The sequence below is a fragment of the Lissotriton helveticus genome, chromosome 1_1 (assembly GCF_964261635.1).
Source record: "Lissotriton helveticus chromosome 1_1, aLisHel1.1, whole genome shotgun sequence".
Lineage (NCBI taxonomy): Eukaryota > Metazoa > Chordata > Amphibia > Caudata > Salamandridae > Lissotriton > Lissotriton helveticus.
Genome location: NC_136057.1, coordinates 2,091,864,974 through 2,091,879,434, shown reverse-complemented (window position 1 = coordinate 2,091,879,434; position 14,461 = coordinate 2,091,864,974). Strand labels below are relative to the sequence as shown.

The window sequence follows — 14,461 nt, the reverse complement described above, 5'->3', positions numbered from 1 at the left end:
AACATAGCAAAAGTTGATAAGAAACCCCGTTATCCACCACTGCTACATTATAAAGGATTTTCAGACCAGGCTGTCAGGGCTGTCTGAAGGACTGCCAGCACAGTGTTCCTAGCTTGCTTTGGCTGAAAGCAGAGAGCACATCTGCAGGAGGGGAAACATAGGTGGGGATGGGGTGGAAGTTAGTTAAGTATGGGCGGTAAGGTATTTTTTTCACATTTGGGTCTGGGAGTGGAGGCTATGTTCCCTTATTACTCCCTAGCCCCTTGCATAGCAGTGATAAGCAGGGGCAGATGCTTTTAGGGGCCATCCGTTACTTTATAGATGGATTATTGGGAGTTACAGAGATGTTATTCTCATAACCCCTGAGTGGAAAACATCCCTGTAAAACACAGTTACCCATCCATGTGTCTATATGCTATGTATGTTTCCATTGGAGGCATCTATCGTGAATACCAGATCCTAAATCTGATTATTCACAGCTATGATGTAGGAACTGTGAGAAAAAAAGGTTGATTCTCGCAGTTGTTACCTCCTAAAGTAAGTCCACACTGCTCTGACAGGGCTCCGTGCAAGCCAGTTAGCACAGCACTTGGTCTAACACAGCTTTGAGATGGTGGGGAGAGGAAGTACACAGAGCGTGCTGCGAGTTGGTAGCAGGTGGCCAGATATCCCTTTTTTACATTTGGACATTTGGGAGAGGGGGGAAAGGCCATGTTATGCACGGCTCGGCAATTACTGTTCTGCCCATTCGTAGTTGTTGATGGCAGGGGCAAATGATTTTTAAAAGCATGTATGGGTGTAAAGTGAATTACAGATATCTTTTTCACCTCAGTGTTCTGAGTGCCATCCTACACAATTTGCCCTTTTCTTTTGTTGTCTACTTAATGCCACTCAGAACTCTTCAGTGAGAAACCTTACAGATGTACTATGTTACCCAAATATAATTCAATAAAAATATTCATTGGATAGCCCTGTAAGAGGTTAGTATCAACTATGATGAAACCAGGGCCAAATGCGCAAAGCATTTTTCTGGACACAACCGTCCCAATTTGCAGAATTGGGCCATTTGCAACCAGAAAAATGCTTTTTCAAATGCACAAAATATGATTCTGTATCTTATTATTCAATCACATTTTGCATTTGTGATTCGATATTTGGAAGGGGCGTCCTTCCAAAAATGAAATCAATATGGTATGTATTACTGTTTTGTAATAGAATTGTGGTCGTAAAACAGTAATACTTTACCACCAGTTTAAAACTGGTGGTAACCCATTTGCAAATAAGAAGGGGTCCCCAAGGGTACCCTTCCCTGTTGAGAATGGAAATAAAAATATTTTTTAAGAGCAGGCAGCGGGTTGATGGACCACTGCCCAAACTTCAAAGTTTATTTTTTTTTCTTTTGAAACACATACCATTTTCCTTTAAGATCAACAGACTGCATTAAAAAAAAGATTGCTTAATTAAAACGCAGTTACAAGCATGGAGGTCTACTGTTCTTAGCTTGCCATTATCCAAGTGTTGAAGCCATCTTTTCTTTGATACCAAATGTAAAAGCTTCAGGCCCTATTAACTTAGCCTTCATCTAAAAAACCTCCATCTTGGGAGGTTTTGCCCTTTCACCGTCTGAGAAGTGCAGTGCTTGCATTTTTCTAAGCCCAGACGAGGTGTGTGACACACTGCTTGCACAATACATTTCATTAGACAATAACATATTTCGCAATATTACTCATCGCCTTGCTTCTGTCGCAATTTGTATGGAAATATACTAGGCCATGGCAGCTCGCATTTTGATTGACTGTCCCCAAAACTGCCCATTTCTGATCACATGGTTAGCTACAGTATGTGTGGATCAAATATATCACACCTTACAAGGAGATGTCTTGTTACAGATCTTGTCCAGTGGCTGTGGACTTCATGGTGCACTGTAAACTACGTATAACACTTCTTGCTACGTGTCATATGGGTGGTCTTGTGGTTTGAGTCTATAAAGTGTACCAACTCAATAAATCTTTGGACATTCAAGCTTCTAGGCTGACTGTCTCTGTGTTGCACGTTAAATTGTTATTTGTTGTGGCTAATAAATATACCATATTCTGAGCTGACAAAATTCTGTGGTTGTGTCTGTCTTTCCTATCATTAATTATCCCTTGTATTTCAGACTTGCTTCTACATTTTGGTGGAGAATTGCAGCCCTGGACTTCGTGGTGACATCGCTGGTCTCGGCGGCTGGCCCGCGGGTTTCCTTTGGAGCCTGGAGTTTTGAGGTTCGATGACTTTGTTTTTTTCTGTCCGTCTCCCTGCTTCGCTCCATTGGATGCCGGTGGCCGGCCTGCTCGTGAGCTGCCTTGTTTCTCATGATTTCTGGTTCCTGCTCTGTTCCTCTGATTCTTTTTTTCTCAGCTCAGTTTCTGTGGTATTTTCTCTTGAGTCTGCCCTGTTTGTCTGGCTCGTTCCTGTGATATGTCTTGGATTGGGACGATGTTGATTTGTGGCTTTCTCTGACTATTTCTGGTGGCTCTTATTGTTTATTTTCTGTGTTGTCACCATTCTGTTGATGACTGTGTCCCTGATGCTCTGGTTTAGGTTGTGGCTCTTTCTCTGATTCCCCTCTCAGCCGGTTCTGGACTTAGGGGTTCCTTCGTGTCTCTGGGCTCCTTTGTGATTTGCTGTTTTTTTCCTTGCATCCTAGTATTTGGCTCCGGTCGCTCTCCACCCCCAGTGTGACGGTGTACCTCACAGAGTTCCTTGCACGCAGTGACTCCCTGGCGCTCCCACACGTGTTGGCTGGTTGCGGTCCGAGGAAAGGCGAACTACTGCAGATTCCTGTCTTACCAGTGAGAGTCCAGTTTGGGGGTGGACAGCTGCTGTTGATTGTTTGGAGCAGAGGTCAGTGGGTTTGACGGACTTCATGTGCTGGAGGTGAGTGTTTCTTTGAGGTTTTTGTCCTATGATGTTGGTTGAGCTGGGGTTGGCCCTTCTTCTCGTGGGTTTCCTGTGATTGCTCCCTTGGTGGGTTGTAGCCGTTTGCTCCCCGGATTTGTGGTGTGGCCTGGCATTGTTCCTCGGCCTTGTGGGTTGGGACCGGGGTGCGCTGGAGTTGAGTCTGTGTATTGGGGTGGTCCCTTCGGCACATACGGGGGATATCCTTGATTGTCGTGATTTGATTATCGTGATATCCTTGATTATCGTTGCTCTATGCCTTTGGAAGTCATTGCGTTTTTTCGTATGTATTGATATGTGCCTTATTTAGGGTTCTGATGCACTATGCTTAGTGACTGACATGACTGTGGCTAGTTTCTGACACTCTGACATAACCACATGTGCTGGCTGGCTGCCTCAGTGTAAAAATAAATTGCATGGCAATGTATTAACCGCTTGCCTGCTCAGTTATTATCAGGTGGCATGAAAATTAACTATCCGGTGCCCACCCACCTTCAGGGCTCTAATGGTGTTCCACCCACTCAACACACATGCACATTTTGCGGCGCTGCGGTGAGGGAGGATCCTAGGTCATTTATCTGTTTTTCTGTTTATTTGTTTATCTGTTCCTTGTGAATATTAGTACAACGGAAGGGGGTCCACCAGCTCTATCTTCTTTGATTGGTTGACATATGCATGAAAATTCGCATATGTTCTGAGTGCTCTCAAATACTCTCTGTCTAGCCGCCCCCTCCTCCCAGTTTATTGGGATCCAGGAGGATTGCAAGGGGGTAGAGAGTAGCTATTCTTTTTTCATCACCCTTTCTGTCTCTTCTCCTCTTCAGTCAATGGGATACCAGATATCATAGCACCCAAGACTTGATATGCTTTTTTCAATACTCAGTGAAGGTTGTGGTGGACTGGCATTGGCTGACTTGTCTGTGTACATGGCGAATGGCTTCCTTTGGCTTCCTCTGTGAAGAATTGTATCGCTGACAAAACTGGCTGAAATGACGTGCAACTGTTTGTAGACATTTTGTGTGTGTCAATTGTACAGCGCGAAACCTTTCCCCATCATCTGTCTGGTATGATTGCATTGTTTTCATTGTGGTTATAAAATTGTTCACGGGCCAGACCTTGCGCTGCGTCCACAATACATACCACGCACTCCATACACACTTCCTGCTCATTATTTATCATGGGAAACCCTTTAACTAAATATAGTTTGGATAGTTGCCAGCCAGCCCCACCGAAAGATTCACCTGCACATGTGGTGGCTTTATGCTTAGGACTGAGTTCCATTTTGTTTATTAAAAAATGGCATGACTTGACTGCTAATAAGCCAGACTTACAGTTTCCATGTCGAGGCACATATGATATGAATAAACTGGCTTATTTGAAGCGGATGTTGAGGTTAAAGGGTAAGAAAATTCGACCTGCTGAATGGGAGACGTATTATATTTGGTAGGAGTTTGTAAGAGATTTACGTACTACTAATGATGTCAAATCCAAAGTGCATAGAGAACTGATACAGGTTAGAAATAAAGTGTTGCATGATATTGCCACCAAACAGATTAATGAGGATTGGAGGCAGACACAATTAGAGGTAGTGGGAGTGTACCCAAGCCTTGCAGTAGAGTTAGAGCAAAATGCGGGATTGGAAGACCAACTTTTAGAAGACATTTTGATGGGTAGATTGGGTATCTCCGCTGCAACAGCTCAACCCACTGCGCTACTTAGCGAAGAGCAGAAGAAAGAGGCTGTTTTTTTAACGCGTTGCCTTCTTGATGAAACCTCTAAGCGTGTAGATTTGGAAGAGGTCCAAGACCTGGCAGTACTTCAACAAGTAAGACAGGAAGCAGCTGCAATCGCTGATAAATGGCAGTGACTCCAAATGGGTCGCAAACTGCGACTTACTTCCTTAATATTTATGAGGTCGGTCCATTTGCAACTCACAAGCAATCTCTAAATGAAACTGTATGAGTTTCATTAATTAGGATTTACTAATTGGGATACAGAGAGAATTTGACTTTCACATGCACAATGATATATTGAGATTTACATACTTGGGTTTCAGGACTCCTTGTCTTCACTAACTGTATAGGCATTTGCAAAATTTCTGAAGCAAACTGGTACTGAAGACCACCGCGGTTCTGTAGCTCAGTCTGAGGAGTATTCACTCGATTGCTTTTTGTTTCCACGAAAGTGAGCACTTGCCTGAAAGAAAGATGAATAGAAAATTCATTAGCTCCCCATTTGCCTTGTCAAGCACCTTAGATTGCAAACGGTCAGGTAAGCAGTGTTCCTAAAGTGCTACCTGCTTAGGGTGTGCCATTCCAGACATTACACATCAACATATTTGGACATCGGAATACAGACTGAAAATAAAAGGTTTTTGTACTGATTTGATGTGGGCTGTTGTTCAGCTCATTCTCATTCCTAAAGGACCTTTTTGGAATATCAGATGCCCATTGTCTTCCTCACTGAGAAGTGTCGTTTTCTCTGACTCTACTCAGATGTTGTGTTCGCCCTGATTCCCACAGTTCAAAAGTAAAAAATGTATACATGCAAGGCCAGCGCTTTAGCACAACATTCAAACATGGCTCTGTTTGACTTAATTCCATTGCAATGGTTTGGTGAGCTGAGAATCTGGATTCTTTTTTCCTCACCACCTTTCACTTTCTATGTACAGCTCCATGTTGTGAAAGATATCTTGGGCATGAAACCTCTCAGTCTTTCCTCCTTCATTGTACCCTATCTAAAGGAGAAGATCTTGAAAATCAATTTATAGATACTACACTGAACAGTTATGGTTGTATATTAACATAACTGTCTCAATGATTTAGAGAGACACACCCCAGCAGAAAGTTGAAGGACAACACTTTGTCAGTTTTCTGCTAGAAAATGGTTATAAATCCGCTAATTTCTAATGACACTACCATGGACATTAATTTATCAGGTGTAGCGGAAGGAACATCCTGAATTCTTTCGACCACCACACATGTCACATGTCATCACATACATTGACTGTTTGTTTCACATCGAACCCCTCAACAGACTTATATTTGCTGCCAAGTGCCTAGGTATAAGTCAGTGAGTGGAAGCTACGAAAGGTAAATAGGGTTCACAGAGCCTTGTTTACTTTCTTTTGCTTTTAATCCAAGCATAATCTAAGATCCTGAGATAGCAAGGACAGAGCCAGGGGTGGCATGCAATAGGTAGATGCTACAAACCTTGGCTAGCTTAAAATGATGTCACTGGACAACAGGTCCATGGATAAATAAAAAATATGAATCAAAATTCATATTTCTGGGGGAATCTTGTTATGCTCTAAAACGTTATCCAATGTCTAAAACAAACTCAAAGGCAAGCTTTTGTATTTCTGCAGTAAAATCAACTCACATAGCAAAAAACAAAAGGCTCTCCTTTGAATTGCTTGCTTTATGAAATTATTCAATACCAAAGTGATTATTAATTCTGTCAATCAAAAACTCGCCATTGTGGCACTCAAACCACTGAGGCAGATGTTGACAAACACTTTTCAACTGTTCCTCTATACTTGGCACGGGTAATTTTACAAATGTCCTCTAGAAAGCCTTAGCTTCATCGAAACACACATTTAGATCTCAGACATATTCTAACAAGACCAAACATCCTTTGTCTTCCAGCACTCAACCTCCAATAGTACAAATGACCATGGACTGTAGAAACGTCCCTGCCTTTCCCTTAGCAATAAATGTGTGGAACTCAGTCATGGCCAGTGGACACAATACTCTGTTAAGAGTTATTCTTTGCTCACAGCTGTTTGTTAACATATGTGTGGCTTCATGGAGTTTTAAGGGTGCGTACTTTGTCCTTATGATGTACAGGACGATTACTGAGAGAAAAGACAGGTAGATTAGCTGTTTCTAAAAGACCGAACTGTCGTTCTGAGCTCATGTTTAAAGTGGCTTGGTGTTGCTTAGCTTGCCTGCTGGAAGGACAATGGTCAAACCCCATTCTCATCTCAGTATGCCTTGGAACATATAAGATGTTTTTGGTGGTCATCATCTGGATGGTACTCTATGATATAACCAGTCGAGCTAAGTAGTAGCATTTAGGAACAAAGCCAGTTTCATTGATCTGGTTTGGCTATTGGCAAGAAGCAAACAAAGTTGACTTGTGGCTTAAAAGCTATTGCCACAATGTTGATATATCTTAAGCATTGGATAGGATATAAAAGAAAGTGTAAACACATGCACTCTCCAAAATCAAGTCAGAAGGCCATAAAGGTGGAGGTGTCAGTTCTCCTTTCACTGGCAGACAGACAATTTTTTTATGGGACAAAACCGGTACTAAGAAATGGGAGTTGAGGGTAGGTGACTCTATTAAAAGAAAGAAGCTAACTGTCGATAATTATTGATTTTTTATGTGTTTATTATGCACACCTTTAAACATTTATGTTTCTAAGTCCACGTTGTGGCTGGTCTAGCTGTGAATCACCTTTATTTTGTACTTTGTTTTAAACATGTTGAATAGCCGTTTCACAAAAAAATAAATTCATTTTGAATTGGAATTGCTAAATTCCTGATTAATACTGCTATGATCCTTTGGACACATGACATGTAATTTTGTGATGATCCTGCACAAAACAGCACACACAGAGATTGAGGAATATAAGACACCCACCTGGCTTCCATTACAGCTGCACCATAGAGTTCATAGAAGGGGGAAAACTGATACACCTGTCGTGCAGTCACTTCAGTGATTAGAGCGCCACCATCTCTGGGCTTCATCTTGTAAGTATATGTTGCCGCCCTTCTTAGATTCTTTACCATCTATAAAAGTATAGAAGCAGATAAAATGATCATGGAGAGGTACGATATTAAAAGTCAAATTTGACTCTAGATATGTGACAAGCATTTACCTTCTGCCAAGATTCGCTTTTCTCCACGTAAGCCATGCCGATGTTCTTTTCCACTTTATCCTGACAGTTGTTCAGGTCTCTGGATTTCACAACGATGATTCTATCTGTTCTCTTGTCTTCTTGGATCACATACCTTGTGTGGCAGACACCGGTGACACCAGACTGTGGAAATTAGCAGAGACAATCAAAATTGCCAGGCGGTGGTCTGGGTCCTTATATGAACATATTCAGATAAAGTAAGATTTGCCAATTATCAAAGGTTTCTGCTGTAAGTAGCCCATCACTTGATTCAACCTACTGATCTGCAGGCCATGACAGCAATGGTTGATATCTTGATTTGCTGCAATCTGATTGTTCTATGAAAACCCTCTAGAATTAATTTTACTGACTCTTAAAGAAGGACACCATACCTCTTTCATATGTGTGAGTAATACAAACAAGTGTCCTTAATTCACTTCCATTCTATAGAGTCTGCATCAGTTACCCTTGGAGGCAAGGTGTTGAGAAAATCAACTGCCTTATTTCTGGTAAAATAAGGTTAGCATCTCCATCAAGAATGTTGCTTAAACTTCAGAGTCTAAGTATGTCCAGGTCCACCTGAGTCAGGCACTTTGGAAATTAGAAACACATATATGCAGGAATCAATTTTCTCTGCAAGTTTTCTGCTTTTAAATATTATTATCGAGTGCATTAGTCTAAATGACTCCATAAAAGCAAACAAAGACTACAACTCTTAGAACTCACTAGATTATCAAACGCACAGCATGTTCTGCCAATGTGAAACAAGATGGAAACAATACATTAGGACAGTCTTTGCAGATGTGCCTTAATCACTTTGGAGAAACATTGTGAGGACTTCTTCTCAACACTGTTTCAGGAGGTCAAAATATTTCCTAGAACGTTGATCAACAGTTTTATGCTTTAGACATATCATCATCACACAACACCATCTATGAACCTAGTTGGAAACAATGAGAAAGACATCCAATGTGTTGTTGACCAGGTTCCCATTTAACATCAAATGATGTCATGGAAGCTACAGGAGGTGTAGATCCTGGACATTGTAAGTGAAGGTGTACTTTCACCAGACAACTTTCATTAGTTTTGGAAATAAATGTTTTTTTTAAACTAACCATTCTATAATGATCCTCTGCAGTTCAAGCGGGCCAAACCTATAAAACCTCACAACACTCAGACAACAGCATTTTTATATCTTGGAGGGAGCCTTTACCACACTTTGCTGATGGCTTTAAAAATGTGCGTCATGCCACTTAAATATATACTTAAGAAAGTGTTTTCACATGGTATCACTAATGGATCTCAATATTTCTAACAACTGTTTTAAAATAATTAACACTAACCTCTTGCAAGTCATAGACATTTTGTGTTTTCTTGATGGTGACCTGCAGCATGTTCACGATTCCTCTGTAAATGTTAAGTATAGTTTCAGAAACACCATCTGGGGCGTACATGTTTCCTACACGTCCATTGCTGTACTCAAACTTCACAGGTCTGCTCAGCTGAGCAGCAATGCTTTGTGTCAGCTTTGAGGAGCGAGTGAATGGATCCTTGGGCCAGATGCCATTGTATTCTTTGATTTCTGGAGATGTGATCTGGAAAATAAAATAGTTATATTTAGGATCTTTGAAAGGTATTGCTATGTATCATGAAGACAATACCATTAGAAACTAAGATGCTGAGTGCATCCTGTAGAATATTGAGGTTCTTGATTTACCCATAATGCGTGCACCTATGTACTACACTTTGTACCTATGTATTACACAGTGCACTACTGTCTGTAATACTGATCACATGGCGCATACATAGTTCATTCCCACCGCATTCTGGATTCCTTTCCCACCCCAATCCAATTGAAAATAAAATACATATCATCTTGTCAACGTCCCTCAGCATTACCCAACCCGTCAACTCCCAAATATTGAAAAATAAAATACTGGTGTCCTGCCATATATCCACAGCACCCTCTCTTTATTGCCCCTCCAAACTACACCCACATATAACAAATGCACTGTCTGGTATTCTGCCACTCTCTGTGCCTTCCCCACCCCACCTGAAGCTGTGATTTAGGGTAGGCGCAGTGCCTGTAGTGGCTCTCTGAAAGCCACATCAGCACATACTGAATGCCCTGCCCTCTGTGGGTCTCTGCAGACCTGCAGCTGACCACGAAGATGTTGGCTGGGGAGTGACAGAGCAAGATCTAAGTTCCTCCACCTCCCTCAGGTTTATGGAGACCCAACAGAAGTGGGAGAAGCTAGTGACGAAGAAGAGCATTATGTGCCATTCTGCTGCTTCGCTCACCGCTGACCTGGGTAAGGTGAAGAAACACTTGGAAAACAAGCACAACCACTGGTGACATAGCAGAGAAACGGTACAGAGCGGGAATATCGTCGTAAAAATATCGACTAACATTAATATCGCCGCAGAAATATCGACAAGAAGAAATATCGATGACAAAAATATAGTTTGACAAGAATATCGACAGACAGGTAAGTAATATCGTTAACATTAATATAGTTGCAATAAATATCGTTTACAAAAACATCGTTTACAAAAATATCATTTTTTAAATAATAATAAGTAATTAAGTGTTTTTAATGAGTATTGGTTGTCAAAGTAGTATTTTTTGTAGTATTTTATTAGTTAATACCGTATTTTATGTTGAATTTAGTGTTAATAGTTCCGTAGCGGGTTGTGGGTTTATAGGGGAGTAGGGTGGGAAGTAATTTAAATATAATAAAATAATTGATTAATTAATGTGTTAATTGAATATAAATAGTGTAATAAATAATAGTTAATTATTTACAATTAGATAATTTATTAATAATTATGTAAATTAACTATGTTAATTGTTTAAATAATTTTAGGTGTGTGTAGTTGAATTTTTAAGTGAAAAAGTAGTTAATTAATTACATTTTAATTGAATAAATATTTAATTAATGATTAATTAAATAAAAATAAAGATTTGTTAATTTTTAAACATTGTAAATATAAAAAAATAATTAATTAATTAATGTGTTAATTGAATATAAATAGTGTAATAAATAATGGTTAATTAATTTCAATTAGTTAATTGATTAATAATTATGTAAATTAATTATGTTAATTGTTTAATTAATTTTAGGTGTGTGCAGTTGAATTTTTAAGTGAAAAAGTAGTGAATTATTTACATTTTAATTGAATAAATATTTAATTAATGATTAATTAAATAAAAATAAAGATTTGTTAATTTTTAAACATTGTAAATACATTTAGTAATTCTAACCCCTACACTATCCAACGCTTTCCCTACTGTTGCACCCTCTGGAGTGGGAATAGTAATTTTTACCCCTACACTATCCAACGCTTTCCCTACTGTTGCACCCTCTGGAGTGGGAATAGTAATTTTTACCCCTACGCTATCCAACGCTTTCCCTACTGTTGCACCCTCTGGAGTGGGAATAGTAATTTTTACCCCTACGCTATCCAACGCTTTCCCTACTGTTGCACCCTCTGGAGTGGGAATAGTAATTTAAACCCCTACGCTATCCAACGCTTTCCCTACTGTTGCACCCTCTGGAGTGGAAATAGTAATTTAAACCCCTACGCTATCCAACGCTTTCCCTACTGTTGCACCCTCTGGAGTGGGAATAGTAATTTAAACCCCTACGCTATCCAACGCTTTCCCTACTGTTGCACCCTCTGGAGTGGGAATAGTAATTTTTACCCCTACGCTATCCAACGCTTTCCCTACTGTTGCACCCTCTGGAGTGGGAATAGTAATTTAAACCCCTACGCTATCCAACGCTTTCCCTACTGTTGCACCCTCTGGAGTGGGAATAGTAATTTTTACCCCTTCGCTATCAAATGTTTTAATTAATAATATATTTTATATTTTAATTATATGTATGTATTATTGTTGTTATATAAAGTAATGTGTTAAATATATGTATATGTACACATTTATTAAGTTTATAATGAAAAAGTGTAGTTAATTTGTTTTCAATAGTCAAAAAATAAAAGTAATGTAATGTATTTTGTTAATAGTACTTATATTTATTTAATATTGAATGTAATTTTAATTAATTTAAAAATTCGATATTTTTTACAACGATATTTATTACAACGATATTTTTGAGTCGATATTTATGTACTTACCTGTTTAGGTATAGGGTGTCGATATTTTTGTGAACGATATTTTTACAACGATATTTTTGTCAACGATATTTTTGTAAACGATATTTCAACACCCTACCAGAGAAACAACAACCTAATGAATGAATGAGTGGGATTTGTTTAGCGCACTCTGAACAGTGTTCAGGTGCTAATAGGCAGAGACGAGTGAGCAAACCCACAGCGGAGAACTTACCAGGCTTGAAGTTTTTGGGGAAAGTGAGCTCAGAAGAGATCCAGCACAAGCCTCGAGGAAGCTCAATACAGGCCTTAGCAGCCAGGAAGGAGAAGGCTTTGCCACCCCTTGAGATAGGCTTACAGCGACGGATAACCAAAAGCGAAGCAGAAGCAGAGCGCAGCGCAGTGGAGGGAATATACTGACTGAATCTCCTCCAAATGACCAGGACTGGAAAGGAACTCTGCCCTGTGAACCATCGTTATTATTGTGATATCAAAGCAGCATTATTGTCCGGTTGGACCAAAGATATGTTTTTATGTTGATATTTATACTTGTATTGACCATGGAGCCAGTAAGTCTTTTATAAATATGAAAGGTACAGTGGGGACAATACTGTCTTTTAATAAAGAAGATTAAAACACATTTTAAATGATACAATTGTTATTAAATGAGGAGTGGTTCCACTGGCAACGTTGGCTAAGTCTACCATATTAGTTTAACTTTGAAAGAAAATGCTATGATTGTAGGAGAGCCTCCTTCCACTGCCCCCCTGTGCCACGTCATCACTGTGTGCTTCACAGTGTTCGTTCTTACCCTGAGGAGATAGGCCTTCTGTGCGAATCCACTGATCTCCACCTTGCAGTTCAGTTTTATTCCAGACCTGGCCAGGCCAGCCTCCGGTAATCCATTCAGGATAATGGCCTCGTACTGGAAGACGTAGGTCTTACTTTCACTGAAGACGGGTTCTGCAAGAAAACATAGAGCTGAGCACAGAGACGAACATTTCACCTGACATTGACGCAAGGTAATGAGATGCAGTGAGGTCATTACAGGTGATCACACCACTTATACCAACAAAGGTACATACCATAGTTGGACTGCTCGCTGCCTGTGGGAGGAATACAAACAGGAAAGGTGAGAAGCAGCTTAGAAAGAACCAGATTCATAAAAGGTTAACAGTATATTGAAGGTCACTACATTAAATAAATGAGGCTTCTTTCACTGTCCTACTATTCACTCTACCGCAAGCGCTCTGAAAGAAACATTTAGATTTAGTAATTCCATTAAAAAATGTGCAGAAAATACAATTAAAAGAAACATTGTCTATCGATCCCCACAAGTTTCCATTGAAAAGAGCAGAAGTGCGAGCTTACCCACAAGAGCAACCAGCAGGGCTAGAATGACTCCCCTCATGGTGGCGGTGGATGGAGGTGAGTGGTTGTGCTGCTGCTTTTATAGCCGGAAAAGGGGAGTGTGTGGCTACCTACCAGCTGATTTTAGCTGATGCGTCAGTTTTTTTTATCATTCACGACAAATATTGTTTTCACCTACAATGATATCGATCTCTAGCCGGAAATAAAGATGCAGAAAGGCTTGACATAGCTAGTATTATTCTACATATTGTACACACTAAAATAATTCAAATGTACTTTTGTAAAGATTTATGAAAAAGTGATTGGTGTCAGACAGCGATGAAATAAATGAATATTTGGTTATGCTGATGAGATTCACTGGAGGTTTTTGGCAGGTCTTACTGTACACCTATGAACGGTTGTGATGACCTTGCTCTGGTCATTCTGACTCGACCGACAGATCTTATCTAAATGATAGTGAGTCTGAGCACTGTGCAAACCTCATGATGACATCAGAGTAGACAGTTGCCCCCAGGAATGTATTATCTTCCACGTTAACGGATTTGTGTGAATGCATTGATGTACTGTGACACCTTCCTTGGTTTATATATAACATTAATGTGTGGATTAATGCTGCATGCTCCTGGATCTGTCGCTTAGTGCAGCTGCCTCTTTTTACACAATAAGGCACAGGCAGTGAGGTCACTGCTGTAAGGCAGATATGATATATAAAAAGCCCCCTATGCCTGTGTATATATTTGCATACAAGTCCTTATCAGACTGTAGTCATGTCATTGCTACTCCTCTGTAATAGAAAACAGCATCACTATCGTATTAATGTATTGCTGTGCAGTTGTGGTGCACAACACCTGCTGCCAGAGCCAGACCAGAGACAGTGGGAAGAGCAGCTGCATAAGCACATCACCAAGTGCCACTTATACAATTAGCATTCACAAGCTTGATATGATAAGGAGCGATCAGTGTCAGATAATGAATAAAATGCCCACCTTGAGTTCAATGTAAGAGGGCAGCAATTCATCTGCACATTGGCAATCATTTTACACATCGAAATTCACTTGCTTTAAACTATCTTCAACAAGTCGGAGGCTGCTTTTGGTCATATCTTTTTCACTGTACATATTCCAAATGTATTCT

General features: G+C 40.0%; 1 protein-coding gene across 1 annotated transcript in view; it reads right to left on the bottom strand.

The window, feature by feature from the left end:
* Positions 1-13,461, bottom strand: part of LOC144756189 (vitellogenin-A2-like) — a 94,442-nt gene extending 80,981 nt beyond the window's left edge. The window contains exons 1-7 of the mRNA XM_078645792.1: positions 13,328-13,461; positions 13,042-13,062; positions 12,768-12,919; positions 9,187-9,438; positions 7,826-7,987; positions 7,588-7,736; positions 4,986-5,136 (exon numbers count right to left, since the gene is read on the bottom strand). Of these exons, the coding sequence (XP_078501918.1) occupies positions 4,986-5,136; positions 7,588-7,736; positions 7,826-7,987; positions 9,187-9,438; positions 12,768-12,919; positions 13,042-13,062; positions 13,328-13,367 (927 nt within the window). The 5' untranslated portion in view covers positions 13,368-13,461. The remainder of the gene's footprint in view (positions 1-4,985; positions 5,137-7,587; positions 7,737-7,825; positions 7,988-9,186; positions 9,439-12,767; positions 12,920-13,041; positions 13,063-13,327) is intronic.
* Positions 13,462-14,461: the final 1,000 nt, after the last annotated feature.